Source organism: Phasianus colchicus, chromosome 17, assembly GCF_987193195.1.
Source record: "Phasianus colchicus chromosome 17, bPhaCol1.hap1.1, whole genome shotgun sequence".
Taxonomy (NCBI): Eukaryota; Metazoa; Chordata; class Aves; order Galliformes; family Phasianidae; genus Phasianus; species Phasianus colchicus.
In genome coordinates, this window is record NC_143452.1 from 1,208,521 (window position 1) to 1,225,282 (window position 16,762).

Below are 16,762 nucleotides of genomic sequence, written 5' to 3' on the forward strand. Positions count from 1 at the left end.
AACACAAACATGACAACCGTTCTGTGGAAAGCCAAGGCAGCTCACCTCAAACGTCAAATCAGTTTGCAAGAGTAAAGCCACACCAACAGCTGCAGAGTGCCTCTAAGCCTGTTCTCAGATACATGAAGCAGTGCATTACCTGGCTGTAAGAGCTTGCCAACAGTCTCTCCTGGCCCCTTACTTGAAGCACAACTTGATTTAGCTAAATCCTAAATCACCAGTTCTAGTCCCTAAACAGTAGGGGAGCCAAAAAACAGCAGAATAGGATTTCTATCCCCTACCACATACAATTAAATTAATCAGGATTTTGAGGAAAAGTCTAAAGAAGGAACTTCAGCTATGGCAAGTGATGCTATGCTGTCCTGCAAGAACATTACTTTTTGAAACATATGCAGATAAACACTACAAATTACATCTGCTGTTACAAGTGACTGGAATTACTATATCTTGAATCCTCTGCCCACTGGTGAAGGGGCAAACACCCCTAAATAGTGCTTTTACCCTTAAAGACTGCTGATAACATCCCTGCGCTTCCCATACACCGTGAGTGTTGAAGCAGGGTCTGTCACTCACTCACACAAAACCAACACTAACTCCATTAAGGTCATTCATTTTATTTTGTAATAATTTCTTAAAGGAAGAGAATCAGCTCCCGTCATACTCTAATCAAGAGCTGAAGACTACAAACAGTACAGAGTTATAAAGTTGCACTACTCTAAGTTATCTTTCACCTAAATTCCCACACTTTATTTTGTGGGAACCACACACCTAAGATACTCAGTTTTGTGTTTTACCCCCCCACATGCATCAGCTGTTCTGACAACATGCTTTCTTTCCAAGCCCCAGAACTCTTGAACACAGCTGCCAGTTTGAGAACACAACAGCTTACATTCAACTGTAAGTATCTGGGGAGATGTCTCTCTTGCTCCTCAATCATCACCCAACACAGCAAGCTGACCTAGTTATCAGCCCCCAGCACTAGTTATTTTCATGGCTGCATGTTCTTCAGCAGCTCTCCAGAGCACACAGAGAGCCACTGGAAGTTTGCAGAGATGTTTCTGGATCCAATGGCACATCTCTGACACACTGCTGCTCACAGAAGGAGAAAGCCAAAGCACTTCTGTTCCCCCATCAGGCAGGTCACTGCAGTGCAGCGTACCCACAAAAGTGAGCCCCACCCAACCCAATGGAAGCACAACTTTGCTTTGTAACAACAGACCCACCCACAGCAGGATCCAGGGATTTCAAAATTACTGTATCTACAAACCACTTTAATAACATTTTAAGAGTTAGTTAAAAATAGAAACCTAAGTTATTTTCCTTTTACAGCAGCTTATGGTAATAGCCTTTACACCCTTAGCAAGTTTCTCAGTAAAAACACTCAATTTCCATATTTTTATGTCCTCCCATTTGCATGCCTGGTGCTTCTAACATTAAGAGAGAAGACTTAAATTAACCAGAACAAAACTCCTGTTCAGAAAGGTGGATTTTCAGGCACCACCACCAGTCCTGAACCTTGGGCCAACATCCAGTATGAGCATGTACTCTTGAATAGACTAGAATCCAGCTCACTCAAGCACAGTATTGGAGTGTACAAGCAATACTGGAGGCCTTGGGTACTCATGTGAACCAGAAGTTATGTTATCACAGCCTTGCTTCTTCTTGCACCCAAAGAAGTCAGCTCATTATTTGTTGAATCACACTGGCATTCCACATTCCCCTGGAATTCTCACCAGTTTAGACCCAAACTGCAAGTGCTCAGTAACAGAGAGAATAAAAAAGTTTTAATAATGGCAAAAAACATCCAATGAAATCACAGACTCCTGAACTCTCAGCAGTCCAGTTGCACAGCAGCATTACCCTGGAGTCCTACCCCATTTACCTGCAGCCAAAGTTAACGTTCTGTAAAGCTAAAACTGTAAGATTGAAGTATCACTATAGAATTTCAAATGTACAAATCAAATAATTTCTCCATTTCTTACTCAACAAAACACAGCATCTCACCCCAATGTATATTATGCAAGTTTGGGGGGACAAATCTATCAAGGTGACTGTAAATTGCATCCATGAATTCGAGCTGACCATAAATATGCAAATCAAGGAAAAAAAACCTGCTACTATTTAACTTAAATCCCTAGATCTGTCAACCAAATCCTTTAAGACCATTCACGAAGGGAAAGAGACTCCCCACTAAGCAACAAATACAACTTTGTTTTTACACAATGAAGACCACTTTATCAATTTATTCTTTCACAGTTACCAGAGTGGCTTGTTTGCAGCTGAGTGGGTACTAGCTCTCACTAAACCAGCCCTGAACTCAGATCCAAGAGAACTTTCTAAAAGAAAGAAATCATCTCTGCAGATGCACACACAGCTCCGACAACAGCCCAGTTTTAATAACTCTTGGATCTTCTAGTTATTGAAGTTAAGATACTGCAAAACTCTACAAAAAGCTACATGGATATCAGTCAGAAAACAAAAGCCCTTGGCAAAAGGCATCATTTTTTAAAATTGCATCTGACCACTAACCCCAGAACTCTGCGATTACACATCGTGGCACCAAGCAAAACAGCCCCAGCACATACCAACTGATACCAAGACTCCAGATACACCACAGTTACAATACAGACGTATGCATCATCGCACTGGTTAGGAGGAAAAACAAAGATCAAAAGAGCTTTAACTCTTAAATAGCAAAGGGATGCTGACACATCAAACCTGAGCAACGGAGAAGTTACTTCCTCCCCTCACTACAGACCTACATGCAATTGTTACCAGGGGCACAGAGAGAGGGCATTTAATCTGCACGGTTACACCAAGGTGGGTGAATGAGGACATGTGCAAGCAGGAGAAAAAAAGCTGGAAGAACAAAATCAGGATGAAAGCCAACATGCAGAGGTTACTCTAGCATTGCTAAGCAACCCTAAATCCCTATAAATGGTCTATTCCATCTAATTTAAAGCTTATAGGGCATGTACAAGGGAATTTGTAGTTCAAGTTCCCTGACTTAGCTGCAGATAAAAGTACTGAAGCTACAAAAAATAAATCGTATTTGGGCTTAGCCTACTGTCTCCATAGGAACTTTTAATTTGAAAAAGACAGATAAGTACACTCCTCCATCTATGAGAAAAGAACAGAAATTACACTTCACTGCTTATTTCATGTCTGCACAAAAAAATCTGAAAATTCTAGGGCTTAAGCATAACAGATGACAAAACATCAGGGTAGAGAAATGCACAGCTGATATTCCCAGTCATCCCTGCTCTGACACACCTGCAGCACAGCAAGAGAAACTGATCTTTTAATGTGTTACTCTGACCTGGCCCTGAATGACAAAAATACCCTCAAAGCAACTACTTCTATTAACATCACCAAATTCACAGGTTAAAAGATTAAACCCAGACATTTTAAAAGTATGATTTTTGCTTTTTGGAAGATTCCTGTCAACCTCCAAAGCTTTCACAACATCTAAACTGAATGCATAGCAGTAAGAATTTTCATTTCCACCTGTGGTTTGCATTACAAGAAAGCATAATTCATTAGTCACACTGAAAAGCATGAAGCACCTGGCACCAGTTGTCTCAAGAGAAGTGTAAATATTAAGATGCAAAATCAAAAATTGAACCTGTAGCAGCAGCAGGTTCTTCAGTTCTGACAGTAACAGAGGAAGATTCAGTGTCTTCAATGTTTTCTTCTTGTAAACTGGCATCCGTACTGAGTACCGTGCTATGTGATGTGTTTCCAGGAGATGCTTGTTCACCAAAACTTTGGTCAGATTCAACAGGAACTTCTAACTGGACTAGAAGGGAGGAAAAGTTCTGATTGAGTAAGATGCACACAGAAGAACATTCCAGAATAGCAATGTGTGTGGTCACCATGTTCAATACGAACATCTATCCATATTCAGACTGCTAACACAAAACTAACATTGAACAATACAGCTCCCTGTATTTACCCTCCAATTTTCAGAGGGTAAAAAAATCCAAAAACATACATGCTATACACATTATAGATAAGTGGGATAGGTCACACCATTACCAGAGCTTCCCAAGAGGGAAAGGCAGGGAAGCACACAGTACTAAAATTGTCATCTCCCAACAGTTCAAGAAAAAAAAAAACCAACCAAAAAACATCCTCTTCAGTGCTTTTAGTGTTCAACAGGAAGATTAAACCCTAGATTTAGTATACAAATTATTTCTTGAATCAAAAGGAAGTTAAAAATTACTTCATTTTCCCAAGGGCAACCCACATCTCTTCAACAACTTTTCCCTCCAAGTCTCTTGACAATCTGTGGAGCTCTCTCTCAAAGCAGCTGAAATCAGCCACACACATCTTCCTAATGAAAAAGCACCACGCACACAAAGTAAATATTAGGGTTACTGACAGAGAGGGATTCAAAAGCAGAACAATTTAAGGTTGCAGAGATCGAAACAAGCTTTCCTTGAGTTTACTCTGCATGGCCACTGAAAGGTTTTAACTGCAGATATACAGCCTGCAAGTCATGAAAGTGAAACAGTAGCACTTGCAACAACCAAGACTTGCACTGCACCATAAATTCAGAGTACAACAGGAAGCTGCTTACCCTTCTCAGACTCCTTCGGGTTAGACACCGTGTCTTTCAAAGTCTGAACTTCTGTTGAAGTTGTGACATGATCTGTATTTAAAATCTCATGGCTAACACCAGATGAGAGTCTTGAAGATCGCCTCCTGATCTGATCTTTTTCATGGTTATCTGATGAGTTCTTCAATTTTTCCTGAGCTAGAACAGAGAAATCTGCTGCTATTGTGAAGGCACGGGACTGCTGAATAACTCAGGAGCCAACTTCAAAGCTTTCCCTCCCAGGGACATTTTGAAGTAGTAGACTCAGTTTAACAGCAAAAGCTAAACATCCCTGGTGGATAGACCTCTCTCTAAAAGCTACAGTGATACAAACGGTTACAAATAAGGAGAAGAAAAATATTACAAGCCTCAATAATTCCTTTTGATAACAAATTTCAAATAATGATTTTCTTTATTTAACAATTTTTGTTTTGAGGTTTTGTAACCCTTTAGGGTATCAGAGGCAATATAATCACTGCCTCTTCTTAAGAGCTTGTGGCTTCTCTATCCAAATAGAGATTTCAAGAATGAGGAGGTAATTTCAGTACCATGATGCTACATATGAATAGTCGATTTAAGACAAAATCTAGCACGATTTTCTATTTCATGTATCACAGTTAAACTTTACTACTACTACAGACTTTTTCATTTTAGCTTTAAGAACTGATATATGTATAAATCCTGTGAGAGTTAAATACCAAAAAACACTCACACAAGTTTCTGTCTATCCTGGGACGCTTTGACGGAACTTCACCTCCTTTTGGTATTTTCCGACGTCTTAACTCCAAGGCTATGGGCTGCAGTGTCTGAGAACCAGGCTCTGCACATTTAGACAAAGAACAAAAGTTGGTTAGATATAAAGCTGGAAAACTTCAGAATGTAAATTCACAACTCTTGCAACTTAAAATGCGAGGCTTTTGTAAACAGCTTCACTTGTACGTAATAGCACTTAATCTTCCTGCAGGCATACATTACTGGCCCAAATCCAATCTTACACTAAAGCATTAAAACTCCATGCGTGAGTAACAAGCATGCTTTCAGTTACCATAAACCAAGCCTAAAGTTCTGAAAAAATTGAGAAATGTCTGAATAATTAGACTGTGGACAGAAAACCAACATCACTTCTGTTTCTTTAAGTTGAAAGGTTTCTGACCATGGTACACGCATTTAAATTCAACTACAAACCTGCTGGAGGTGTTATTGGTGGTCTTCCACGTTTTCGTTTAGTTTCTTTTACGTTTTCCTGTGGACTCTTCACATTGTCATTCTCAGGCTTCTTCTCAATTTGTGTATCTATTGAATATTCCATATCATTCTCTGATATATTCTCTTTATCTTCTTTTCCATTCTTAGATATATTCTTCTCTGAGACCTTGCCTTTTTCTGAAACGACTATCAGTTTCCCCTCTTTATCAGGTTGCTTAACCCTTTTTTCAGTCTTTAATGTCTTTTCATCCTTGTCTTTCTTTGCATTACCTGTTGCTTTCCTCTGTTCTTTAAATTTCTCCCGCTTTTCAGGAGATGACGGAATTTCATTACCTCTTTCTTTAGGCTTAGCATTACCCACAATATTCTAGAATAAAGAGAGTGACATATGAAAATTAACTTGCTGCAACCTTGAAGTCATTCTTCACCTTTGCATTTAGCAAACCTGCAATTTTTTCCAACCTTCCAAAGGATAAAAGCATATACTCTACAGTAACCCCTCAGATTAAAACTTTAAGGCACTTTATCTGTTCAAAGGCCCATGCAGTACAGGGATGCTGCTTTAACAGGATAGCAAAACAGATTCACTCCCTTGACAACCCAATGGTTGGAAGACTTGCTCTGCCTTGATTCCCATGTGCAGGCTGGGCCCAGAAACAACACCATAGCTCTATGTCAGCTTAGAGCTTACCCAGGGCACTGCAGGAGGAGTGGGAGCCAAGAGCACAGGAGAGGGCAAACACCTCAATGTCCTGGCTGCAGAACTCTCCTCTTCCTTCCACAGAAGAGTCTCAAAACAAACAAGCATTTAGGTTGTTTCTATCTCTGCTAATCACAAGTGCTAGGCAGTCATCTACAGAACTGCAGTCACCAACCTCTGCTTGCGTTTAAAAAATAAGGCCAATATGCTGTGAGCACTTTAAACATCACAATCTTTAGTAGTCCCTGGGCAGTAAGCTACTGATACAACATTCAAACAGTCTCATTTTTACATCATGGTTATACAGTAACAGAAAGCTAGGAAGAACACCCCTGTATCTACAGTTCATCACTACTGAACACCCTCTCCATTCTGTGGTCACAATTCATTCCAACAGCTCATGGTGGAGAGATGCCAGCTTTGTTTTCCCCTCCTTCCAACACTCCTGCTACAGGCTATCCCAGAGCTCCTCTGCTCTGAGGAACAGAAGCCTTCTGAGTCTAGATTAATAATTTATATGTGATTGCATTTCGACACTGCCTTCAGTTTAACTGCCTTCCCTCTGTGTTGCCTGGTAACTTGCAGCATCAATGAGCAATCAGACTCCTTCCCAGCCACAGCCCTGCCAGGCACAACAAGCCTTTCATCCTCTCACAAAGAAAAGGCACTGGTGTCTCAGCACAACTTTTACTGGGTACCATGGGGAAAAAGAAGTACATTCCTTGAATACCACAGCTGTGGGAGAAGCCTCATACATCAGTTAAAAAAAGCAAAACAAAAATACCACCCAAACCCATAACATCCCACATTCAACACAGCAACCCTCAAACGCTGGGTTTTGTTAGTTGTGCCATTCACAGAGCTGTCAGATACAACACCATTCCACAACAGGCACAAACCACCTGAATCAAACTGTTCTTAAGAAGGTGAACCATAAACCCAGCAAGCTCGGATCGTCTCTCAATTTTACCAACATTTTAAAAGCTTGAATAAATACTATCACTCTGTGCATTTGCATTAAGCATGTGCATAAGCATTTTACTATGACAGTTCAATAGAGCATGTTAGTATCCTTCTACAAAGGGATACTATTATTAAAGAAGGTGTCTGCTTTTCTAACCACGGCCTTCATGGCCATCCTACACTAGAATGCAAGCTTTTTTCTTCCACTTGCTTGCTGCTGCATCTGAATCCACCTAGTGCACTTACATCCATAAGCAAGTTCCTGACTCCCCAAGGCCTGAGTCTTCAAGCAGCCTTTACCAGTAAGCCCTTTTTAAAACACAATCAGAAGTTTATGCACTTTATGCTGTAGAATAACTCATCTTCCAGGCTAAGAGAAAGCCTCCTAGTCAACAGTTAAACAGGTTTTGGAAGGAATGTATTTTATCCATCTAAACAGGAGAACACGGAAACGTGATGAGCTCTCCATAGGAAAGAAAAGAGAACATTTTTAATATTTTAGTGAAGAAAATAGTATTTTTTTGTATTGTTTGTTTTAGGTGTTTAAGATTAAATAAGGCAGAAACATGCCTCATGGCAATGAACATGCTTCTGGTAGATGCCTTGTGAGAATGAGTCAACCTGAACCAAGTACAATTATTAGCCTTTGAAAGTCATTAAGAGCACTTTGTGGCAAGTCTGGAACAATTTTCCCTCCCAGCCTGGTAGACAAACCTACAGACCTCCAAGGAACAGCACACCTCTTCCCAACAGCAAGAGATTAGATTTCTGTCTATCTGTAATTCGTCATTTGAACCTGAATTCTAAGACTCAAGTTTCTGAGGGATCCAATGTCTTTTTTCAAACTAAAAAAAAAAAAACCAAAAGCACACACACACACACAAAAAAAAAAAAAACCAAAAAACCACCAACCACCCTAAAAGCAAAACACATGACTGAAAATACAGGCTACAGCAACATCACATGTTGTTGTGACAACATCATAAACAAAACCATTCCTTTAATGACAATTATCCTGAAGCAGGTACTTAAAAGTTTTAACCTAGTCACACAAGAAAAGAATTTGTCATCCTTTCCTACAGTGCCCACATGAAAACTGAATAGAAAACAGTTTTTCTTTCATCTCACTGTGAGAGTGAGCTGACATCTCACTACTGCTTTCCAACATAAGCTGAATTTTGAACATGTAGAACAGAGAAGGCAAAGGGTGGTAGAAGAGACAAACAGAAGAACAGAACGTAGGTGTTAATAAAGTTTATGTTCTTTCTAAAAGCAATGAAGCCAGAGACTACTGGACAACTTGCCTAAAGGACCTGAGACAATCGGGAAAGAAAAACACTCCTGTTCACTTCATAGCTCTCAATCCTTGTTTAAGTATATATATACATGAAAATCAACTTTAACACTGACACAACCAAACGGTTTTTCCAATATCCCACCATTAGCTGTGGTATGTAAATTCTGAATCTTCCAATGATACCTATATTAAAAAAGAATATCTAAGTCTATGACTTCTTCAGTTCAAGCAGCATATTCATAAGAACATGAGCCTGAAAACTTCACAAAACAGGCCATGAAGCTTTGCACCACCTTTTCATTTTGATAGACTTCATCTCAAACGTACAGTAGTTTAGCATTAGATAAGTTTTACTATTTTTACTATTTCATTTTTTATAATGCAGCAAGCCTAACCATCAATTTTAGAATATACTACTAGCATGAACACACTACTTACCTGATCTTTGGAAAAAGCTTTGACATGAATGTTTTTGACAGTCTGAACTACACCATCATAAAATTTCACAGTGTATGTACCTAAAGTTTGAAAACAAAGTATAAGTTTAGAGACTGAAAGGGATTGAACAGAGTACCAGAGCTCCAATGATGAAGCTGCATGCTTAGCTCTAGGTAGGAGCTGCTTTGCCACTTTTCTTAGAAAGTTCAAAAATCATTTCACAGGACAGATAAAGGAAAAATAGGAAAAATAATGAAATCACACACACAAAAAAATTACAGTAAGCACAAAAAACACCTACATGCCTAAGCTTGAGAGTTTGTCCTTAGGTACTCATAATCAGAAAACTCCAAAACATTGTGTCCACAAGGTTATTAAAGGTTAGATTTTCTCCTTGATCTTACAACATAGACTCAGTATAAAGAAAGCACAGCACAAGAACAAATCCTCACCTGTGGATGCTCAAAAAGAAGCATGGTTGTGCTCTCCAGATTCTCTATTTTCAGAGTTTTTGCAACTTTAACATTAGGCTTACTGCAATTACACACATCCCTTGATAGTAAATTTAAGAAACAACTTCCCTTGTGTACATACTTATAGCAATTACTGACTGGATATCCCAGAAGATTCTTATCTCATAGAAAGGGTGAAAGGCTAAGTTAAAAGAGTTGATGGAAGATTAAGATACGCAATTCACAAAAACTTCTCACATTTGCTTTCAGCCTGTTGTACTCTCTCCAACCATGCAAGAAGGTTCGAACACATTACAGATACATTACTAACAAATGTGACCAAAAAAAAGTAATGACTCCTTACCATCCTTGTTAACAGAAGTAACTTTGGCTGGATAGAAGCGACAGTCAGACCAGCATGCCAACACCTGATCATTTATATGAAAACCCTACAAGACAATATTTTAAAGCATTTTCATCTGAGAAATACAGAAATACACCACTTCCTTAAAACATCAGAATGTGTAGCTTTCCAGTATTTAAAAATAACTCATAAAACTTATATAGCAAGCAATGAAGCAACAGTGAAGCATTTTAACCATCATAAAGGCCAACTGCACATTCAATAGTTTTATGTGCTCAAACATCCTTTATTTTCTACTTACTGCACACCCTTCTTCCTCATGTAATCCTTCCTTTCTTAACTGTATTTTCTCTAAAGGCCGTAAATAAGGACTGTCCCAACAAAACCATTCATCGTATCTGTGGTTCCACCGTTTGAAATGGATAAGTACTTTTCCTTCCTCATAATCAATTTCTTCAATGTGAGCTGGATACCTGGAGAAGAGGTAGATTAGAATACTTCAGTTAAGAAGAGGTTTACTCTAACTGCACTACGAAGCATTATATGCAGCTGGCCTTCTGCACAATCAAAAGCACAATAGCTGAAGGCTGCTTGATCTGGTGTGATGGGGATCCATGTCACCTCATCTAAAAAACATTAGTTTCCACAGCCTTAGTACTATTTGACACATCACTCATATAAGCAATTAAGATGCTACAGATGACTTGGAGCTCAGTACAGAATGAATCCCAACACTGAACAAAGACAAAGACAGTTGCAGAAAGAGGAAACAACACGTACACAGAACTGAAGCTCTCTCTTACTAAGAGCAACATTTGGAATTCTGCACAATCACTTCACTCAGAGATGCCCATCAACGTCTCACAGTTGTTCAGTTTAACAGCAGGGTTCTAGCAGAGACGCTAAACCCAAATTTAGTTTTAGATTCTCAAAATTAAAATCCATCTTCAGAGTCCGAGGACTTTCAAATACAAAGTGCTTGGTACATTAAAAGTACAGGAATCAGGGAAAGGTCAGACTCATTTGTTTCTAACCAGGAAGACCTTAATTCTTTAATTGCATTGGTAATTCATAACTTAAGTACATATTTCAGCATCACAGCATATTTCACTATTTCAGCTGAAGATAACATCCCAAGTACTGCTATTTCCCCCTCTGCCATAATAGCACTAGGAGAAAACACTCACTTGTCAGTGTTCACAGTCACCTGGAATTAAAGCAAGACCCTTGTGAATTGCAGAACAAATGCCTGAAGGAAAAGCTTAAATTCACAAGTATTCTTTATTTGACAAATCACACTTAAGAAGGCAGAACAAAGGATAGGGGCAGAGGGAAAAAAAAAGATTAAGCCTAGAAATATGCTAGAAATAAAGCTATAAAAAGAATTCATACTTAAAAGAAATGCAAAGAATTATTTTATACAATCTTACATAGATTAAAAGAAAGGTTATCTATAAATGAAATTCTTCAGAATATATGGGTCACATCCAATCACAACTTGTTGAAAAAGAGCTACAAATACTCCATGCCAAAGCCTTACACTGCAACCAAAGACCTGCCTAATACTCAACACCACATACCTCCAGCTATGCCATTAGTTCATCCCAGTATATTATCAGAACACGTGTAGGACAGGCTGTGGAGGAGAGAGAAAGACAGATGGGATATATTTATGGTAGGGACATCTTGACTCCTTCCTTTGTGGGGTGTGATTATTTGTGTGTATGATGGTCACCGTTTGTTGTATTTAGGAAAGCACCAGATTGCTCTGCATGGGGTCACAAGGAGGAAAGACCTGCAGTCTTTCTGTACATAATGTGGTTCTTTCAGAGATGGTTTACTCCTCAGTATCTCAGGAACTGCACAGCATTTAGCACAAGCAATGACAACAATCAGTATACAGCTCCCTGCACAGAATACAGAAACGGAGGAAGGAATTCCCAGCTCCTCTCAAGAAACCAGCAGAAGTTCTTGCTGTTGGAACTGCAGCAGAGCTGGGGCTCATTCAGATTCTCAAAGATCAAGCAGGACACTGATGAGGAGGACCCAGAACTGACTCAGCACCAAGCTAACGATGTGTTCCACACAGATGCCCATCCCTGGGAAATACACTCAATCCACTGATTTTCTCCTGCTGTGGAGACATGCTTAAGTGACAAAAGCCAATAAACCACTCAGCCAAGACTGCTCCCCTCTTCATACAAGAAAAGAAGGAACAGGAGACTTCACCAAAGGAATAATCATCCCAGAAGCATGCACCAGTATCATCCACACCTAGCTCATCTCTCCTCACCTCCTGAAGGCTCCCTGATGGTGGGAGACAAACTGATCCATCAACAAGAGCAGTAAAAACCATACCTGACAGCAAGACTGCATTTCAGCCTGGTCAAGAGGTGAGTGAACCAGAGCTCTCAGGCAGCTCCTGGCTAACACACTGCAGCATGAACTAGCCTTCCCTCACTGAAGCAATCACCATCGGCAAACAGATGCTCAGTGCTTGACTGGAACAGTAAACCTGTCAGAAGCTATATTACATCCAACCAGAAACTTCAATGCCTCCCCAGTGTGAACTTCCTCTTGGATACAAAGCAGCGCAGTGCTGCCTCATGCCTGGCAACTTGAAAGTGAAGACAAAAAGCTCCCAGGCTCTCAACAGCTCTGAGCACAAACTGACAGCGCAGGCATCCTTCCTCCAATATTTAAATCCCTGTCCTTCAGAGCCTTGAGCAAGCACAACACATCAGGATGCACAAGCCCTCACAGATCTACACAGAAGGTAACACAGGATATCCATGCAAGCACACATGTCATGGGATGGAAGTAATCTAAGGAATTCAAGCTTTTTTATCAAGAAAACACACTGGGAAGTTTTGTGAAGTAAAAAGCAAGAGAACTGAAGTCTGACCTAAAGGACATGAAGAGAACACAGCCTGCCATGAGTCCACGTAAGGTCCATCCTCCACCAGACCATGAAGAAGAATTAAGCTGGCTGTATGGGCTTTCAGAACAGATAACTGATTTGGAGTAAGAGATCCTCAACTGGGATTAATCTGAATGTTTATCTAACATGCTGAAGAGCCAGATGAAATCAGATAACTTCTTGTGATTTAATCAGGAGACTAAAACAAACAGCCTTGCATCTCAATCTGAAAGGAATGGTGAGTCTGTACCTTCCAAGGCCTCATGCCTAATGAGTTAGATAAATAAGGGGAAACTTCTGAGACAAAAACAGGGGCAATTAATTGCCATGAGAACCCAAGCAACAATTGAAGACTTCAACAGCACAACTCTCTATAGTCCTGATTAACAGCAACTGGCAACCTCAGACTACAGCTGTCACGTGAAGGGAGGTTTCTTGTAGAGACAAGGGCAACCCTCCATCCTTTCCTGTGAAGAAGTGAGTATCTAGAAATTCCACAAGACAGCGATGACTGAAGGAGTTCCCCTCTCTCAGGCCTGGGCTAGTCTATCTCCCTTTTCCTATATACAACCCCTTTTCTCTTGGAGCTAGGAAGGCAATTCTGAGAGGAATGGAAACCTTCAGGAGGAGTAGCACTATGAAGGACAACTACTATGAATTTCCACGTTTTCAGCACTGGAACAAAGCCCTGACAGTGCGAGCAACTACACTGATGACACTGACAATCTCTGCCATAACACAGCAGTACAACACTCATTACAAGATTACCTTGATATCAATACTCAAGAACCTTGACTAGAATCAAGTTTCTTCCTATGTTACTTGCACTACAGATGGATGAACTTGAAAGAAGCATCATTAAAGTATGGAAACAAGAGCCATCACCATCTGCCTGCTGGAGGTAAGCAGCACATTCATCCTCTTTTCATTAAGGAGCAATATCTGCAGCTAGCCAGCAGTGAAGACTTTAAATGATTAAAAAAAAAAACAACAATCAATAGTGCAAAACTGCACTTCACAATTGAAAAAAAAAACAAAAAACAGCAAACCCAAAACAAAACTAAAACCATCAAGAATTCAATGTGGCAGAGACGTACGTGCAGGAGAGGCACCACAGCCAGCCTTTCTGGGTCCTCGAGACCCAGGGCTGCACCACCAGGGCAGCCTCCTCCCATCCTCAGAACTCCAGCACTGTGTACCCCAAGAGCCCTTTATGCACACACAGAAGCACTGTCTGATGGACACAGCTCTTCCCCTTCCATGCCCCCAGGTCAGCACACACCAGAGGCCTTTCGTGACATGTTTCATGCGTCAGACAAGTCTTAACAAACCAAACAAAAACACCTAAGACAAGCACCTCGAGTACCCACTGTGCTCTCTGGAGTTCAAAATCTAGGAGCAGACAACTCCATCAGGAATTGAAGTGATGCTCAATATTTTGTGAACAAAAATACAGCAAAGCAACCTTTGGTAAGGGATTTCGTTTTCTCTAAAAGATGCAACATTCACTTCACACTGCAAGGAGCAGCTGTGGCATTGATTCCTCCACTGGCATGTGCAGATTTCTTCTATGTAGTAGGGCTGGAAGGTTGGCACCATTCAAACACACACTGAACAAGCAGAACATGCAGTGCAGGGCACAGGCCACTGCCGTGAGGGCAGCTAAATGGGGCTCCAAGATGAACTGCTTTCCAAAGCTCCACTGAAAGCAATAATGGCTAACCAACTGATTTGTGTGTTTGGTACTGAGCAAAGAAGTCAAGGCCAGTCCTCCATCCCAAGAGGTGACTTCTGTCTAAGTAAGGAAAAAAAACCTAAAATCTGCATACGATTAAAGCCTGGACCTCTGAAGGTTTAGAATGAGAAGAACAAGCATGAAGAAATGGAAAGGTTCTGCATCCATATAAAAGGAGAGCACTGTAGCCATACCACAGAGCAGTTCTGTTGGCTCACTGAAAGTACTGAAGAATAGCCTGTCTTCCTCTACAAATCCACACCTTCTAAGAATGGGATAGACAAGGTCCCTTGTCTGTCATACTAACATTGCTAATTAAGCCTCCAGATCTTACAGGTTTTGGTACACGACCCCCAAATATCCAGAGATCATCACTCAGGGAAAGATGGACTTTCTGACCCAGGTTTCAGAAGCTCAGCAAGCAGATGAAAACATTCAGAACTGAAGAACCAATAACTACATTATGAGGTTGAAGAGCTGCAGAACACAATGCACAAAACAGATCATTAAAAAAAAAATTAAAGAAATCAAGAGAGCTTGAATTCTGGATATATTACAAGTCTAAAACTAAATTTAAGCTAAGGAATTTATGGAAAGTAGTAGGTGTTGAATTCCATCCCAGTCCACCAAGTTTCCCAACCTAAAAGCTACGTACTCATAGCCTGAGGCACAAACGTGCCAGATGGGCAGCCATGAGCCAATCCACATTAAGCTGTACCTCTACTAAGCCTACACAGCACATAGGCTTAGAAGTCTTTTTTTGCAGATGTTACCATTGTTTCTTGTATAAACAGAACACAAAAGATATAGCATGCAGATTTGGACTAATACCCTAATTACATGTCTCTGTCACACAGGAAAGGCAACAAAATCCAAGAACAGTGTTTGTGCTTCATGTTCTTTCCATGAAAAGCTATGCTTACTCATTTTTAACAATTCCAATTTCCTCGTATGTGGAAAGAAAAGAGATTCTACGCATGACTGATACATTCTGGAACAAGTTCTGCACATCTCTAGGGCAGCACACAATCCTTCTGGGGTGCCCAGAGGCTTTAAACAGCCACTTCTGCACATTTATCCTGCCTGCATGTTCCGGAGCAGTTATTCAGTTATGACAAACCCAGGGATTCTTAAATAAAAATTAACTACTGATTTCTGTAGAGAGAAGACATCCTAAGGCACTAACAAGAACCACTTAGTATTTAAGTAGCCTTTGACTCTAGCAATTTTCAGTTATGAGCATGATTTGGTCCTTTTCAACCCAGGCCATTTTACAATGCTATGATTATTTCCTAAAACAAATAGAGTAAGAAGGCCTGAAGTTGGCTCAAAGTCGGCTCGAGTTGACTTCCAGGCCCTCTCTCCCCTTCCTGCGGTAGTTGACAAAAAAAAAAAACAAACCTCAAATCCCCCAAAATCTCCTCAAAACTCAAATCTGCAAGACAAGCACCACAGCAGATTTCTTATTCAGGGTGTTTCCCCACTCGGTACGCTGGCAGCTGGTGGCCCCACGTGAGGGCAGGCTGGAACAATTTCAGACTTCGAAGCCTACAAATTATAAACAGCGATGGGAAAGGAAGCAGTGAGGAACAACCCTGGGTTGTACAATCCTGTACTCCAAAGGACTCATTTCTTCACACTGCCTACACTATCAGCTGTATCCAGCACAGACCTCCCAATGTGAGCACAAAGCCCCGCTAGGTGTGCGCAGCCCTGCTTCCCAGACACACACAGCACGAGCACACTTCTAGAAAAGCCAGCACAACACATCAGCAAGCATTGCCCATTTCAAGCACTGGTATATAAACTTCTAGAAATTAACTACTTTCCTACAGACCAACGACAAGGACTCTAAATACGGTATCAATATAAAATGTTTAAGATATTAAAGACTTAGAGTTAATATAATACGAATGTTTTTGAAAAAAATACCAGTTTTTTAATCTGTCACGGGCTTCCAACTGGGCTCCCACCTCAAAGTTGATCCCTCTTCTATTCGGAGGATGTTTTGTCATTTTGTAATATCAACACTGCTGATTTTATTCCCCTGAAAAATGCAATTAAATATCAATCACTAATCAAGACAC

At 40.4% G+C, this 16,762-nt stretch overlaps 1 protein-coding gene across 11 annotated transcripts in view; it reads right to left on the reverse strand.

Annotated features, from left to right (window-relative positions):
- The window catches only part of PHF20 (PHD finger protein 20), a 65,189-nt gene that overhangs the window by 37,575 nt on the left and 10,852 nt on the right, over positions 1-16,762 (reverse strand). For 10 of the 11 annotated variants that reach the window (XM_090151920.1, XM_031605638.2, XM_031605637.2 and 7 more), the window contains 8 exons: positions 16,608-16,722; positions 10,322-10,493; positions 10,021-10,105; positions 9,205-9,284; positions 5,786-6,173; positions 5,313-5,420; positions 4,583-4,759; positions 3,626-3,799 (listed from right to left, as the gene is read on the reverse strand). In XM_090151920.1, the coding sequence (XP_090008046.1) occupies positions 3,626-3,799; positions 4,583-4,759; positions 5,313-5,420; positions 5,786-6,173; positions 9,205-9,284; positions 10,021-10,105; positions 10,322-10,493; positions 16,608-16,690 (1,267 nt within the window). In that variant the 5' untranslated portion in view covers positions 16,691-16,722. The remainder of the gene's footprint in view (positions 1-3,625; positions 3,800-4,582; positions 4,760-5,312; positions 5,421-5,785; positions 6,174-9,204; positions 9,285-10,020; positions 10,106-10,321; positions 10,494-16,607; positions 16,723-16,762) is intronic. The other variant, XM_031605639.2, reaches the window with a different exon arrangement.